Below are 17,560 nucleotides of genomic sequence, written 5' to 3'. Positions count from 1 at the left end.
TATCCAAAAATTCATCTAATGAATAGAAGGAGTTGCCATTAAGAAATTCTTTTAATTTCCTTTTAAATGTTACATGGCTATCTGTCAGACTTTTGATGTTATTAGGTAAGTGACCAAAGACTTTTGTGGCAGCATAAGTTAGATTTAACCTTGAGTAGTGAAGGTCATCCTTTCTCCTAGTTTTATAGCCATGTACACTGCTATTACTTTTGAATTCGTTCGGATTGTTAATAACAAATTTCATAAGTGGATATATATATATTGTGAGGCTACAGTGAAGATCTCTAGCTCTTTAGATAAGTGTCTGCAGGATGATCTTGGATGAGCTCCAGCAATTATTCTGATTACACTCTTTTGTGCAATGAACACTCTTTTACTCAATGATGAGTTACTCCAGAATATGATGCCGTACGAAAGCAGAGAATGAAAATAGGCGTGGTAAGCTAATTTACTCAGATGTATATCGCCAAACTTTGCAATGACCCTAATAGCATAAGTAGCTGAACTCAAACGTTTCAGCAGATCCTCAGTGTGTTTTTTTCCAGTTCAACCCCTCATCAATGCATATAGCTAGAAATTTTGAATATTCTACGTTAGCTACCGATTTCTGATCGAAGTCTATATTTATTAATGGTGTCATTCCATTTACTGTGTGGAACTGTATATACTGTGTTTTGTCAAATGAGAGCCCATTTGCAGAGAACCACTTAATGATTTTCTGAAAAAGAGACTATCTACACTACGCTTGCCCGTCCTCTTCTGGAGTACTGTTGCGCGATGTGGGATCCCTACCAGATAGGATTAACGGACTACATTGAGAAAGTTCACACTAGGGCAGCACGTTTTGTGTTATCGAGAAATAAGGGAGAGAATGTCACTGACATGATACAGGATTTGGGGTGGACATCATTAACACAAAGGCGTTTTTCGTTCCAGGGAATCTTCTCATGAAATTTCAGTCATCAACTTTCCCCTGAATGCGAAAATATTTTGTTGACACTGACCTACATAGGCAGAAACGACCATCATAATAATATAAGGGAAATAAGAACTCGCACGGAAAGCTAATGGTATTTGTTTTATCCGCGCGGTGTTAGAGATTGGAATAATAGAGAATTATTGTGAAGATGATTCGATGATCCCTCTGCTAGGCATTTAAGGGTGATTTGCAGAGTATCCATGTAGATGTAGATGTAGAAGAACAAATCGTTAGTAGGTCAACGTCAGAATACGAATTGCACGGTATTGCCCTTCAAAGGATGGCAAGAAATACATATATGAAGCAAGTACGTTAAAAAAAACTGTACAGAGATTGAACAGCAGAAGTAATGCTGATTTATAAAACAGATATAAAATAGTTAAGCTTAAGAGCCACAGCATACTTTTGCTACAGAATCAATAAAACAGTGTGACACCACTAAAAATATATGTGCGTTGAGTAGCAAACAGTTACCTGCAAAATCTCAAATTGTACATAGTATGTGCGACGAAAGTCAGCCAATATACTGATGACATGAAAGGGATTGAACACGCCTATATACAAAGTGGGAGCGCTAGTGTACGTATAGACTGTAATAAATACTGCAACAGTTGAAGCGAAAATATGCAGTGAATATTATAAAAGCATATAAAATGATTAACAGAAGACAATAAACCGCGGAACAAGTATCAAGCAGACAGACATATAAAAATACATAATTACTGATCAAACTTTATTATCAGTGTAGGGTGGCACCATGGGCAACTGAAAGAGCGACGATGTATGGAACTGTCAATATTCTGGATACGAGGCCGGCCTTTTGTTCGTGGCCTATTGTTAACGACTGTTTTCAACTCAGCAGTGGTGTTAGGGTTATTGATGTACATCTTGTCTTTAATATAGGCCCACAAAATGGAGTCGCATGTGTTCAGATCCGGAGAATATGACGGCCAATCGGGGACCATGCCAGAATGCGGTCCCCAAAGTGCTCCTCCACGACATCAAACACTATCCTGTAGCGATGGGTTAGAGTCCCGTCTTGCATAAACCACATCTTGACGAAATCGGGACACTTTGGATAGTTGGGATGAAATCATCTTCCAAAACCTTCAAGTACTGTTCGGTAGACACCGTGTCATCGAGGAATATCGGACCGATTATTGCATGACTGGATATTACACACCACACAGTCACTCGTTGAAAGTGAACAGACTTTGTAGGACATTAGAGTCCTATTCTTATTTTGACGTTGGCTTGCCAATGATTTGAGCTTATTTGGCGTCTGAAGATGACACGTTAAACTGTCGAGCCCGGTAACGAGAATTAAATAAAGGTTTTCTTGTGCAGCTGACGACTGAGTTTTTGCCTTGTTAACATATGACTTTTTATCTTTTTCGAAATATTCTGCAGCTGCTGAACTACAACTATGAAGAAATCATATAATAAAAATTTCTTTTACGCCTTAAGCGCTTCTTTTTCAATGTTAACAAGGTAAAAGTAAGAAATGATTCTGGAAATATCCCCCAGGCTGTGGCTAAGCCATGTCTCCGCAATATCCTTTCTTTCGGGTGTGCTAGTTCTGCAAGGTTCGCAGGAGAGCTTCTGTTAAGTTTGGAAGGTAGGAGACGAGGTACTGGCAGAAGTAAAGATGTGAGGAGGGGGCGTGAGTCGTGCTTGGATAGCTCAGTTGGTAGAGCACTTGCCCGCGAAAGGCAAAGGTCCCGAGTTCGAGTCTCGGTCCGGCACACAGTTTTAATCTGCCAGGAAGTAACAAATGATAAAGATAATTCGGACACTGATCTCTAAATATAAACGGAAATGTCTTCACTGACTCATCATCGCCCAGCTCAAGCCTTTGAGGACAGAAACTTGAAATTTCGAGAGGGTGTTCACTTTATACTGTACGCGTCGTTTAAGAATGGATTTTCGACGTTCTCCCCGTAAGAAGATGAAACCAGAGATAAGAGGTTTTTTGAAACTATGTCCCTACTAAGTTGATTTTGAAGCTAGATGTATGAAAATTGGTATTTTTTTCCATTTCCAGAAATACAAAAAATGTTTCAGTATTTTTGGAAATTCAACCCCTGAGAAAATGAAATAGTAGGTGAAAGTTATTTAAAAAAAATAAATCATTATTAAATAATTACTAAAGCAGTTTTAAAGCTACATCTATGAAAATTAGTATTTGACTTCTCGGCTGAAATTAAAACCATACGTGTATCACAGTTTTTGGAAATTCAACCTCTAAGGGGGTGAAATAAGGGATGAAAAGTTTTATGATAATATTACGTTATATAAGCGGAACAGATTTTTTTGTCAGAAGTACATTTGGAAAAGACCATGCTTTTATGGCCTTAATTAGCATGAAACGTTTAGAAGGTGCTGTAATATCTGAACTGAATTGGAGGAAGCTATTCAACAGTCACCACGCCAAGTTGGCTTCGTCAGAATTGGGTAGAAAAAGAAACAGACCTTTAACACATTAATTTTTCCGTAGGTTTAATATATGTTTATAAAATTATTCGTGTTTTTGTTGTAAGTATTGCACAAGCTGATAATTATTAATACCACTTATAAATGTCATTCCACGTATAGGAATATCCGTTTGGGATTAAATAATTCAGTACCCGGTGTAAGACTGGCGCCAACAACTGCAGAATCCCTTTCTATTTTAACACGCCATATGAAACTAAATTAAATTCGCTGGAACAGTTTAATTACGTAGAGACGGGCAGCCATGGAAATGGTCGCTAACTGTTTTATCGAGAGTAGGTTCTTTGGTTTGCACAACATATAGTTTATTGTTTTGTTTGTTGTGAGACTGTAAACTTTATGGAATTAATACTCCTTTCAACATTTTGCTTTTGTGTATTCTTCGACTGGGCATGGAGATTTCAAATACAAATGGTGAGTGGCTGCCTTACATATGAGCAATTGGTGTAGCAACATAGAAATTCGATTAAAGGAAAGAAAAGAAATCTATGCAAACCGTACAGTGTACGCGAGCGAAGCAGCGAGCGTTAAGCCAGTGATTAAGGTTCCTCGTGAGGCACGGCATTAGTTTGCAGCCAGCGACGCCTTCCCGGCGTCAGACCGTACGACTGTGTGGGCCGCGAGGAGGTGCGGGTGGAGTGGGGGTTTTGCGTGGGTGGGAGGGGAAGGGGTGGAGGGTGCGGGGTGAGTAGACCACCCCTATTATTATTTCCGCGATCCCCAGGGTCTGCGGCCAGCCGGTCTACGGCCAACAAGAACCTCGTTAAAGGCCGCTGCCAGTGCTGCCAACGCCACGGCGGCAGTGATGGGGCGATCGACCCGGGATGTTGACCAGCCTGCCGCTAGTAAACAGCTCCGTCACGTCACAGAATTACCTGCCGCCAGACCCCTCAGCTTCTGCGCTGGGGCAGCGAGACAGCCCACCGCCCACCAACCGTCCACACAGTCGAGTACAGGAGAAACTACCCAGAAAGACAACCCTGAAGCCAATCCATGCGACAGAGTTACTGCTCACTGCAGATATACCAAATACCCCTCCTAAGAATTTTTTTTCGGCAGACAATTTGGTTCTTGCAGTGTGTGTCAATCAAAACAAGTCGTGCTCAATGTAAATACAGAAAACTGCAACCAGTCACTTTTTTTAAGTATTTATGTATTCCATGAACTGGTTTTCGAACCTTTCTAGGCTCATTTTCAGACTGTGCACAGGAGATTATATAGCTAAACGGTTCAAATGGCTCTGAGCGCTATGGGACTTAACTTCTAAGGTCATCAGTCCTCTAGAACTTAGAACTACTTGAACCTGATTAACCTAAGGACATCACACACATCCATGCCCGAGGCAGGATTCGAACCTGCGACCGTAGCGGTGGCGCGGTTCTGGACTGAGCGCTTAGAACCGCGAGACCACCGCGGCCGGCTACAAAGATATTCATACGAAGATGTAACACAGGCCTACTTTGCTCAGAGATATTACTTGTTTTTGTTACCATGCGTTTAAGTCATGCACGGGCAAATACTTTAATCGAAATGGGCGTGAACATTAATGCACAAAATGAAATAAATAAATTACTGCCGGCCGGGGTGGCCGAGCGGTTCTAGGCACTACAGACTGGAACCACGCGGCCGCTACGGTCGCAGGTTCGAATCCTGCCTCGGGCATGGATGTGTGTGATGTCCTTAGGTTAGTTAGGTTTAAGTAGTTCTAAGTTCTAGGGGACTGATGACCTCAGAAGTTAAGTCCCATAGTGCTCAGAGCTATTTGAACCATTTTTGAAATAAATTACTACAAAAACAAACTTAAAATGATCTCGTGTCTTATTTCTATTCTTTTATTAACATATAATACTGTCAATTTATGGGAAAATGCTTTTATCAAAACTGGCATTAATATTAGCGCCCAGGAATAAAAATAAGTTACAGTATTTGCAATGAACTGCTGCTGTTTGTATGACCATGAACTTTATATCTAAAAAAACAACAACAACAAAACTTCAAATGAACTGCTAACTTATTTCTGTTCTTACTTTAACGTGATCTGGAATATTAGGAAAGACAGGTTCTATTTATTTCAGCTAAAGGTAATGTGTATGAAAGTACTGATTTATAATAATAGTAAATGGCTTGAACATTTGCACATGTAGTATAGATTTATTTTGTGGTAGTGTATTTATGCTGACATCAATATAAATGGGAAGAAAAGAGAAGGATAGAGGGGTAGTGGGCCATGGAAGGCGCGGCAGTTCAGATTTAGTTAACGTATTACCTGTTTTGAACTAGTAATTCCTCGAAATTCTGAAGGAATAATTTGTTCCTCTCTTCAGTGCAGTCATTGAGTAGGTAGTCGGGTGTATCGCGCCCGATTAACCGAGCGGTCTAAGGCGCTGCAAGCTGATCCTGGCGGCGGTTCGAGTCCTCCCTCGGTCATGGATGTGTGTGTTTGTCCTTAGAATAATTTAGGTTAAGTAGTGTCTAAGCTTAGGGACTGATGACCTTAGCAGTTACGTCCCATAAGATTTCACCCACACATTTGATTTTTTTGGTAGTCGGGTGTTGTGTTTTTGTTGGTAAAGATTTCAATGTCTTCAAGAAGGTCAAGTACAAACAGTGTTCATGTTTCCAGAATGAAATTTTCACTCTGCAGCGGAGTGTGCGCTGGTTTTGAAACTTTCTGGCAGATTAATATTGTGTGCCAGACCGAGACTCGAACTCGAGACCTTTGCGTTTCGCGGGCAAGTGCTCTGCCAACTGAGCTACCCAGGCACGACTGACGACCCGCCCTCACAATTTCACTTGCGCCAGTACCTCGTCTCCTACCTTCCAAACTTCACAGAAGCTCTCCTGTGAAACTTGCAGGGCTAGCACTACTGGAAGAAAGGATATTGCGGAGACATGGCTTAGCCACAGCCTGGGGGATGTTTCCGAATGGGGGACTACTTTACCTCCGGAATATTTTGCCCAAGAGGACGCCATCATAATTGAACCATAAAGTAAAGCTGCATGCCCTCGGGAAAAATTACGGCTGTAGTTTCCCCTTGCTTTCGGCCGTTCGCAGTACCAGCACAGCAAGGCCGTTTTGGTTAGTGTTACAAGGCCAGATCAGCCAATCATCCAGACTGTCGCCCCTGCAACTACTGTAAAGGCTGATGCCCCTCTTCAGGAACCACACGTTTGTCTGGCCTCTCAACAGATACCCCTCCGTTGTGGTTGCACCTACGGTACGGCTATCTATATCGCTGAGGCACGCAAGCCTCCCCATCAACGACCAGGTCCATGGTTCCTGGGGGTTCTACTCATAAAATTTCCATTGCTGTGAAATACTGGGTTATAATAGAAAACGGGAAAAACGATCAGAACTATTTCAATAACAGTGTCTACAGTCATAATCGAGGAACAAATTCATCTCATAAGAATCTGTGCAGATTTGCTGAGTCAGTAACGTGCCTTTTGTAATTTTGTATCTAGTAGCAGTGAGTCTTTGACTTTTTGAGAATAGAGTAGGAGGTGAATGCTAGGCTTGTTCTTTGTAGCTCAAAGTATTTATCATTGACAGCAATTTATGTGGTTTTTTAAAGAATTGTTATCGTCGTTGAATGATGTCCTTTCTGATGAAGGTAGTCAACTTACAGGCCAACTCATCGTAGAACGCGTATTCCTAAACACATGATCAATACATATTGCCCAAAGGCTAGCCTCATTACTGAAATTTTAACTATTGTTAAGTAATTATTTCTGTTAAATGTTCAATTTTGAATGCCATCTAAGCTGTTCATCTGAATTTGTTGCAAGAACATGTTTAGTGTTGGCTACATCATTTGCATCCACATTTCAGTTAAGCTATGAATAAATACATTTCAGAGCAAAACGAGTTTCTCATTCGAAGTAATTAAAGAAAAAGAACCCTACAAATTTTACCGAAAAGCTTTATTAATTGTCCACCATCCTGTGAAGAAATAAAAGAGAAAGAAAATTAAAACAACAATAATAAATTAAAAACTTAATATTTTATTCATTGTTTGCAATAAAAAGAAGAAGTAAGTGAACTGCTGCCTGACCTACGTAGTAATGTGTTTGTATTGCCTAGAAACTGACAACGTAACACGAAAAATATAGCTCTCCAACGTCAGTTTCCGTCCTGTAGCACTGACAATTCGTAAGCCCCAATAGTTAAACGAACCTCGATTATAACAAGATTTTTGAGCAGTATTTCAAGAAATAAGAATCAATGGAAGAATATTGGTGATTTTTGGTATTATTCAAGCATCATTACTTTTCGAGAAAAGTGGCGAACATTATCTGGACTAAGTTTTCTTTTATTTACTTATTTTATTTGATATCATGATTCAAGGTATGTTGAAACGTGTAATGCAAAAGTCTGAATGAGTCTTAGAATTTATCATTGTTTGTTCGATTTCTACGTTTACTGCAGGAAGTAAAAGCAATAAAAAATCGAAAATCAGTTACTTGGGGAACCGGTTATTTTTAGCGGTTTTAACGACCACGGTAAATTGGAGATGAAAAAAATCCGGTGTAACCCAAAATCGGTTTCTCCAGCGATAACCACTATCCCCAGTCAGTGTCCAATGAAAGCGTAACACCTATTAATGCAGTGGACCTCCTCGTTTGTTATCTTAACAGTCCACAAGAAGTTTCAACACGCTTCTGTAGCACATCATCTCAAACGCATCGACTCTCTACTTTTCCTGTTTTCTCACAGACAGTGACTCGTTACCAGAAAACGACGTGCTCCAAACGTACATTCTCATGAGTTTGTTCCACAAATAAAGCCCGAAATTTGATACTAATAAACTTCTTTTTGACAAGGATGCCCACTTCACCTGTGCTGGTGACCTTTTTATGTCCGCCGCTCGGGCTACCCGCGTGTGGTCTCAGGCGGCTTGCCACGGCTCGTGCGGCTCTCCCCCGTCGGAGGTTCGACTCCTCCCATGGGCATGGGTGTGTGTGTTGTCCTTAGCGTAGCTAGATTAAGTAGTGTGTAAGCCTAGGGACCGATGACTTCAGCAGTTTGGTCCCACAGGAACTTACCACAAATTTCCAAAATTTCTTTTTATGTCCCGCTTGCTTCGTCGATCCTGTGACATTTTATTTCCAAGGTAGAAGATTTCCTGCACACTGTCTACTTAGTGATCACCAATTTTATTGTTAAGTTTACCAATAATCTCATTTCGACTGCTCCTCATTAGATTTCATTTGCTCGTAGTCCATTCTGTACTCATTAGACTGAAAATTCTATTCAACAGATCTTGCAATTATGCCTCACGTTCGCTGACGATAGCAATGACTTTGGCGAATGTCGTTATAAATATCCTTTCACCATCAACTTTAATCCCATTCTTGAACTTTTCTCTTGTTTCTATCATTATTTATACTATGTAAAGATTGAGAAAGATGAGTGAAAGATTAGATCTCTGTCTTACTCCCTTTTTAACCCGAGAGCTTCGTTCTTAAACTTCCAGTCTTATTTTTCCCTCTTGATTCTTCCACATATTTTATACTTACTATTTACTTGAGAATTTCGAATATCTTGCACTATTTACCCCTACTAAAAAATTTTCTACGTCATAAGGTCATATAATCGTTTGAGATGATAATTAAATCGAAACCCTCAGCTGCCGACAGGTGTTGTTGATATCTGTTACCTTGAAGAGAAAATATTTTACAATGGAATGAACACCCTTAGCTGCTTACAGGTGTTGACATACGTCAGTGGGGACAGCTGAAAATGTGTGCCTCGATCGGAACTCGAACCCGGTATCTCCTGCTTACATGGCAGACATTCTGTCCATCTGAACCACCGAGGGCACAGAGGATAGTGCGACTGCAGGGACTTATCCCTTGCACGCTTCCCATGAGAACCACATTCCCAATTGTCCACAACCTACACTCGTAGTATTCGTAATAGATATTTGTCCATTTACTCATTACTCGCGCCAGACTAAGCTGACGAGTCCCGTAAGAGTTCGGGCAAAGTGTGCGCATTCGCACAGAAGAAGGTCAATGGCCGGGTAGCTTTTAACCATTATCATTTCATTCTAGAGAAGCTGCACGGTCATCAATGGTATCTGGTCTTTCGGGAACAAATACCATCTTCATAAAGTTGAAGGCTACCCGGCCATTGACCTTCTTCTGTGCGAATACGCACACTTTGCCCGAACTCTTACGCGACTCGTCAGCTTAGTCTGGCGCGAGTAATGAGTGAATGGACAAATATTTATTAGGAACATTACGAATGTAGGATGTGGACAGTTGGGAATGTGGGTCTCACGCGAAGCGTGCAAGGGATAAGTCCCTGCAGTCGCACTATCATGTGTGCCCTCGGTGGCTCAGATGGATAGAGCGTCTGCCATGCAAGCAGGAGGTCCCGGTTTCGAGTCCCGGTCGGGACACACATTTTCAGCTGTCCCCATTGGTGTGTATCAACAACACCTGTCGGCAGCTAAGTGTTTCGATTTAGTTATGATTTCATTCTGGAGAAGCTGCATGGTCATCAATGGTATCTGTTCTTTCGGGAACGGATACGATCTTCATATATACACTTTTTTTTTTCTTACGTCTTACGTCCAATATTAAGTTTAACGTCACAACTGTCTCTCTAGTGCCTTTACGTTTCGTAAAGCCAAATTGATCGACCACTGGAAGATCCTGACCCTTTGTCCACCGCCTATGTTCGACGTCAATATGCGATAACCACCCACAGACGGTAGATGGCAGCACGAGCGTGTAGGGCATACAAAGCGTGTCTGGGAAACGCGGAAAATAATACAGTTGTTGTGGTATGCGGAAACGAAGAGATTTATTTGACATCCAAAAAGACATGATAATTGGCTTTCGTGCCAAAGGTAGAAAAATTTCCGAAACGCCTAAGTTTGAAAGCTGCTGCGTGCCACAGTGGTGAAAGTATACCGTGCGTGGCAAAATGGCGCTGTCCAAAACCACTGGTGGTGCACCACGAGACATAGATGGCAGGGATGAACTACAGCTGTGGAGATGCGTACGGGCGAATACACGTGCAACAGTTGAGCACCTGATGAACTAAGTGGATACCAAAAGTGTTTCCTCAACGACTGTTCATCGGATGTTGCTGCGTAGGGGCCTCTGCAGCGGGCGCCTGGTTCATGCCCTGATGCTGACTGCTGCTCATCGACTACGAAGGATGGAATTTGCTCGCCATTACCGCAACTGGACGCCCACTGACATGGGGAGGCCCACGACGTTTGGAACACGGATTTACTGCAAACCTCGTACACTCGTAGTACTCCATGAGGACAACAAAATGTGTAAGCCGTAGCGCGTACTGCCCAAGCGTTACTGAGAAAATCGCAAGATAATTTCGGTCGTCGAATATACAGGGTGTTACAAAAAGGTACGGCCAAACTTTCAGGAAACATTCCTCACACACAAATAAAGAAGTTATGTGGACCTGTCTCCAGAAACGCTTAATTTCCATGTTAGAGCTCATTTTAGTTTCGTCAGTATGTACTGTACTTCCTCGATTCACCGCCAGTTGGCCCAATTGAAGGAAGGTAATGTTGACTTCAGTGCTGGTGTTCACATGCGACTCATTGCTCTACAGTACTAGCATGAAGCACATCAGTACGTACCATCAACAGGTTAGTGTTCATCACGAACGTGGTTTTGCAGTCAGTGCAATGTTTACAAATGCGGAGTTGGCAGATGCCCATTTGATGTATGGATTAGCACGGGGCAATAGCCGTGGCGCGGTACGTTTGTATCGAGACAGATTTCCAGAACGAAGGTGTCCCGACAGCAAGACGTTCGAAGCAATTGATCGGCGTCTTAGGGAGCACGGAACATTCCAGCCTATGACTCGCGACTGGGGAAGGCCTAGAACGACGAGGACACCTGCAATGAACGAGGCAATTCTTCGTGCAGTTGACGATAACCCTAATGTCAGCGTCAGAGAAGTTGCTGCTGTACAAGGTAACGTTGACCACATCACTGTATGGAGACTGCTACGGGAAAACCAGTTGTTTCCGTACCATGTACGTACAGCGTATGCAGGCACTATCAGCAGCTGATTGGCCTCCACGGGTACACTTCTGCGAATGGTTCATCCAACAATGTGTCAGTCCTCATTTCAGTGCAAATGTTCTCTTTACGGGTGAGGCTTCATTCCAACGTGATCAAATTGTAAATTTTCACAATCAACATGAGTGGGCTGAGAGAATCCGCACGCAATTGTGCAATGACGTCATCAACACAGATTTTCTGTGAACGTTTGGGCAGGCATTGTTGGTGGGGTCTTGATTGGGCCCCATGTTCTTCCACCTACGCTCAATGGAGCACGTTATCATGATTTCATACGGGATGCTCTACCTGTGCTGCTAGAACATGTGCCTTTACAAGTACGACACAACATGTGGATCATGTACGATGGAGCTCCTGCACATTTCCGTCGAAGTGTTCTTATGCTTCTCAACAACAGATTCGGTGACCGATGGATTGGCAGAGGAGGACCAATTCCATGGCCTCCACGCTCTCCTGACCTCAACCCTCTTGACTTTCATTTATGGGGGCGTTTGAAAGCTCTTGTCTACGCAAACCCGGTACCAAATGTAAAGACTCTTCGTGCTCGTATTGTGGACGGCTGTGATACAATACGCCATTCTCCAGGGCTGCATCAGCGCATCAGGATTCCATGCGACGGAGGGTGGATGCATGTATCCTCGCTAACGGAGGACATTTTGAACATTTCCTGTAACAAAGTGTTTGAAGTCACGCTGGTACGTTCTGTTACTGTGTGTTTCCATTCCATGAGTAATGTGATTTGAAGAGAAGAATAAAATGAGCTCTAACATGGAAAGTAAGGGTTTCCGGACGCATGTCCACATAACATATTTTCTTTCTTTGTGTGTGAGGAATGTTTCCTGAAAGTTTGGCCATACCTTTTTGTAACACCCTGTATATCTTTGCGTGGTCATTTTAACCATAAAGCGGCTGCAGCCGAGTGGTGACGGCACGGTAGCTCAGCGTGTTCGGTCAGCGCGTTAGATTCCCTTTCTAATAATAAAAAAAAAAAACTGAGCGAACGGATGAACGAACAAACTGAACGGGTGTCATCGGACTCCGCCCTGAACAAATTCAGTGAACAATATAGAACAAACTGTATTTTTTAAGTGTTTGGCGTTCAAGCTGCTGGATCGCTGGATCGAGTTCGGTTCGTCAGTTTTTTTTTTTTTTTTTTTTTTTTTTGTTTTTCAACACAGTCTTTTTCTTTACTATTTATATTACAATTGATATAATGGGAAAAATACGTGTAACTTTTATTAATTTTACAATGTTATTAGGCAGTCTACCAATTTTTGTCCGCAGCTCGTGGTCGTGCGGTAGCGTTCTCGCTTCCTGCGCCCGGGTTCCCGGGTTCGATTCCCGGCGGGGGCGAGGGATTTTCTCCGCCTCGTGATGACTGGGTGTTGTGTGATGTCCTTAGGTTAGTTAGGTTTAAGTAGTTCTAAGTTCTAGGGGACTGATGACCATAGATGTTAAGTCCCATAGTGCTCAGAGCCATTTGAACCATTTTTGAACTAATTTTTATTATCACAAATAATATAATATTCATAACTATCGACTAGTAAACGACGAAATGCATAAAGTGATACTGAAAATGTATGCTTGTCCGTGTCTTCAAAACTGTTCGTATTTAATCGAAAGAGAACGAGAAATTGCTTCTCGGAAGACCCTATTAAAATACACTCGATACTGCATAACCAATTATCAGCGCCGATTTTTAAGGAAATACTGCGTTATGCATGGTTTGCTTCCAAACTATCGTCTTAAAGAGAGGTTTTTGAAAATGTTAACAAGATTTGTTTTTCCACAGAAAACGTCAAAAGACCTTGCGTATGCGGTGTCGTTTAACTTTATGTTTTGCATGTTTTTACGAAAAATGCCATCCTGCAACTTGTACTAGTAATGTCGAAAGCGACGATTAATTTTACATCTTTCGAAAACCGTCTGTGCTGGGCTCCTTCCAGGTGTAAGGGACAAGCATACATTTTCAGTATCACTTTATACGTTTGCTCGTTTACTAGTCGATAGTTATGAGTGTAACATTATTTGTGATAATAAAAATTAGTAGACTGCCAAATAACATTGTAACTTTAATAAAATTTCGTCCGATAACACGTATTTTCCCCATTATGTCAATTGTAATATAAATAATAAAGAAAATGACTGTGTTGAAAATAAAAATAAAAGCTGACGAACGGAACTCGATCCAGCGGGTTGAACGCAAAACACTTTTTTTAAAAAAACATTTTGTTCTATATTGTTCGTTGAATTTCTTCAGGGCGGACGTCCGATGACACCCATTCAGTTCGTTCGTTCATCCGTTGGCTCAGTTTTTTTTTATTATAAAGGGTAATTAACGCTCTGACCGTACACGCTGAGCTACCGTGCTGGTACCATAAGGCTGCAGCCGCTTCATGGTTAAAATGGCCACGCACAGATATATATTCGACGACCGAAATTATCTTGCGATTTTCTCAGTAACGCTTGAGAAGTACGCGCTACTGGTTACACATTTTGTTGTCCTAATGGAGTACTACGAGTGTACGAAGTTTGCAGTAAATCCGCGTTCCAAACGTCGTGGTCTCCCCTTGTCAGTGGGCGGCACGTGCCCTTTTCATATGAATCACGTTTTATGCTCTGTCTGCAGGAAACGTCTGACCGTGAACATCCTGCAACATTCCTCGAATTGGGTCCAGGCTGGATGAGGGAGTGTTGTGGTCTTGGGAATGTTTCCGTGGCATTTCTTGAGTCTTTCTGGAAGGCACAGTGGATCGAGATAAGTATGCATCTACCCTTGGGGGTATACATGAAGTACGTTTTTTCCCCAGTACGATGGCATCTACCAACAGGATAATGGAACACGTCACAGAGCTCGCAGTGTATGTGCGTGGTTGCTCTGGTCACCAAACTCCCCGGGTTTAAAACCAACCCATAAACTGCGGGACTATCTCGATCGGGCTGTTAGCGGCATGGATCCTCAACCGAGATACCTAGCACAGCTTCCCACGGCACTGGAGGCGCCATTGTTGCACAGCGTACAGGTTGCATTTTATAAAGCAGCAGACTCTGCTATAACAGCAAAAAGAAGGGAATCAGATGAAGAATGCTGCTGTTGGACACAAAAAGGCGAATATGCTCCTCTCTAAAAAATGACAGAAGAGTGGGGCACCAACTGCCTAACTCTCATTCCGCCTTTTTCACCAAAAATGTTGGCATGCAATAACATACATCCGCTTTTCGGTGTTGAAAGATAGTAACAAAAAGATAGTGATGATGGAAGAGGGAGGAGACAGTGCCAGTAGGGAGAAAGAGACAGTGATGGTAGGACAGAGATAATGGCAGGGAAAAAGAGATGGATGAGGATAATAGAAGTGGAGCCAAAGAGAGCGAGGTGGGATACTGATGGTCAGCGAGAGACAGCGGTAGGTGGAGATAGTAGCAATGGGAACAAAAGAGAGAGGAGACAGTGTAAATGAAGAAGAAGGATTGGAGACCATACATGGGCTGGAATGTCTGGACCATACACACTTCCACTCACATACAGGCGAACTTACCCACTTTCCTCTATCCGAGCCGAGCAGTTCTAGTCGCTACAGTCTGGAATCGCGCGACCGCTACGGTCGCACATTCGAATCCTGCCTCGGGCATGGAAGTGTGTGATGTCCTTAGGTTAGTTAGGTTTAAGTGGTTCTAAGTTCTAGGGGACTGATGACCTCAGAAGTTAAGTCCCATAGTGCTCAGAGCCATTTGAACCATTTGAACCCGCGTGCGATATACCCACATGTTAGTCTAGGAGTCAAAATCACAGGCAAACCATCCCCAAGGACACGTGTGGCGAGGAGACAATGCTAGTTGAAGAGAAATACATCAGACTCGTAGCGAGAATGAAAGATAAAGTAGTAATGGGAAAGAAAAAGATGGAGTAAATTTAATGGCAGTGGGACAGAGAGACAGTGAAAATGGCAGGGAAGTAGACAGTGGTAAGGAAGATCGACATAAAGGGAGGAAGATAATGACAGTGGGAGAGAAGGCCCAGAGGAAGTGCAGGAAAAGCTGCAGGAAAAGGAGACAGTGGGAGGAGGACATACATGCATAGTGGCAGTGAGAGCGAGATGCTGAGTGTGAAGGTTTCGCTAAAAATAATGAGAAGCGAAACAGGATTTAGAAAGTTCTGTGTTAGAGAAGTATGAATATGTGCGTTTGTCAAAACTGTTGGCGAATGTGGAGTGAGGCAGCTGGTTCCCCACTTTTCTGTCAGAGTCTTTTAAAGAGGAACATATTCGCCTATCTTGTAAGCTGACAGAAGCATTTTTCACCTATTTTGTGATGTATGTTCTTAAAACGTGTGGTTATTGCAGTAACTGAGGAATCGGCGTCAGTTCTTGCCACGTTAGAATATAGACTCCAATCGCCATGAGAGAAAAGATGTAAACTCCTTCTCTCCGCGAAAACCTTAAGGAGGAAATCGGACGCTCTGTGACCTAGGTGTCGGCCGTATTACCGGACGACACAGCCTAATACCTCACAAGGCCTGCTATCGGTTCGTTTGTATTTTTCATCCCGCTGCTACTAGCTGTGCGCCGCGAGGCCGTCACACGCGGCCGCGGGTCCGACGGTTGGTCGTTTTCTGCGGAAACGACGGAAAAGCGCGCGTCGACGTCCGCGTCGCGCCTGCCGCTGTTGTGGGCGCTGATGGCGACGCGCCTCCCGCCTTCCGCAAGATTAAAAAAAGGGGGCGGGGCGGCCGCACATCGACCGTCATTTGTCGCGCCGCCGCCATATTAGAAAAGCGGCGACGTCACGGACCGCGGGCAGACAGCCGACAGTCGCGCGCCAACCGCCACGGTCTCACTCAGGGAGATGGCGCGCAATTACTGACGGCCCCAACCCGTGCTCATATTCTTTAAAAGCTGCCCGTCACGTCCGCGGATAACACGAGCCCGCACCAAAAAATGTTGTGGTTGTTCTGGTCTTCTGTCCGAAGACTAGTTACTTGCCGCTCTCCACATTACTCCGTTCTCTGCAACCCTCTTCATGTCTTCGCAATATCTTCTATACATTCTAAGACAAAAAAAGCCGGGACTGAAGATTAATGAATGCCACTTCGAATTGAGGATGACCAGCAGGGACATGTCTGGAGACGTCCTGGACAGTGGTGAGAAATGGTTCAAATGGCTCTCAGCACTATGGGACTTAATTTCTGAGGTCATCAGTCCCCTAGAACTTAGAACTACTTAAACCTAACTAAGCTAAGGACATCATACACATCCATGCCCGAAGCAGGATTCGAACCTGCGAACGCAGCGGTCACACGGTTCCAGACTGAAGCGCCTAGAACCGATCGGCCACTTCGGCCGGCGGTGATGAGACACCTGACTGTCGACCCCCTACTCCCCCATATGGTCCGAAAACCAGGAGTGGGGTGCAATTTCTTTTCATAGCTTTGTCATCCGTGACCCCCTTACAACACGGCAGTACATCGCCAATATTCTATGCCTCGTTTTACTGCCCTTCGCAGCAAGCCATCCTGGGCTTACATTTCGGCAAGATAATGCTCATGCACACACAGAGATTGTACCGCTTTGTGCTTCCCAAATCCTACCTTGGTCAGCAATGTGGCCGAATACCTCTCAAAGTGAGAACGTGTGGAGGGTTATGAGGAGGACCTTCCAGCCAGGTCGGGATTTTAACAATCTAACGTGCCAATTGGACAAAATTTGGCGCAGTGTCCCTCAGGAGGACACCCATGCTTGCAAAAATGGTTCAAATGGCTCTAAGCACTATGGGACTTAACATCTGAGGTCATCAGTCCCCTAGACTTAGAAATACTTAAACCTAAGTAACCTAAGGACATCACACACATCCATGCCCGAGGCAGGATTCGAACCTGCGACCGTAGCAGCAGCGCGGTTCCGTATTGAAGCGCCCAGAACCGCTCGGCAACAGCGGCCGGCCACTGCTTGCATAAGGGCCAGGGGTGGACCAGTGCGTTATTTGAATTGCTCAGTTTGTGAGTCAGTTTCTCTTAAATAAATC

General features: G+C 43.4%; 1 protein-coding gene and 1 non-coding gene across 2 annotated transcripts in view; both read left to right on the top strand.

Annotated features, from left to right (window-relative positions):
• The first annotated feature begins 2,650 nt into the window (after window positions 1-2,650).
• On the top strand, window positions 2,651-2,725 carry Trnas-cga. The gene has a single exon. It is a non-coding gene; the product is annotated as a tRNA-Ser (tRNA).
• A 1,571-nt stretch (window positions 2,726-4,296) lies between these two features.
• Window positions 4,297-17,560, top strand: part of LOC124718722 (zinc finger A20 and AN1 domain-containing stress-associated protein 9-like) — a 144,741-nt gene continuing 131,477 nt past the window's right edge. The window contains exon 1 of the mRNA XM_047244340.1: window positions 4,297-4,422. Coding sequence (XP_047100296.1) covers window positions 4,297-4,422 — 126 coding nt within the window. The remainder of the gene's footprint in view (window positions 4,423-17,560) is intronic.

The sequence above is a fragment of the Schistocerca piceifrons genome, chromosome 10 (genome assembly GCF_021461385.2).
Source record: "Schistocerca piceifrons isolate TAMUIC-IGC-003096 chromosome 10, iqSchPice1.1, whole genome shotgun sequence".
Classification (NCBI taxonomy): Eukaryota; Metazoa; Arthropoda; class Insecta; order Orthoptera; family Acrididae; genus Schistocerca; species Schistocerca piceifrons.
Note: the sequence above shows the minus strand (reverse complement) of the source record. Positions and strands in the feature narration are given on the sequence as shown.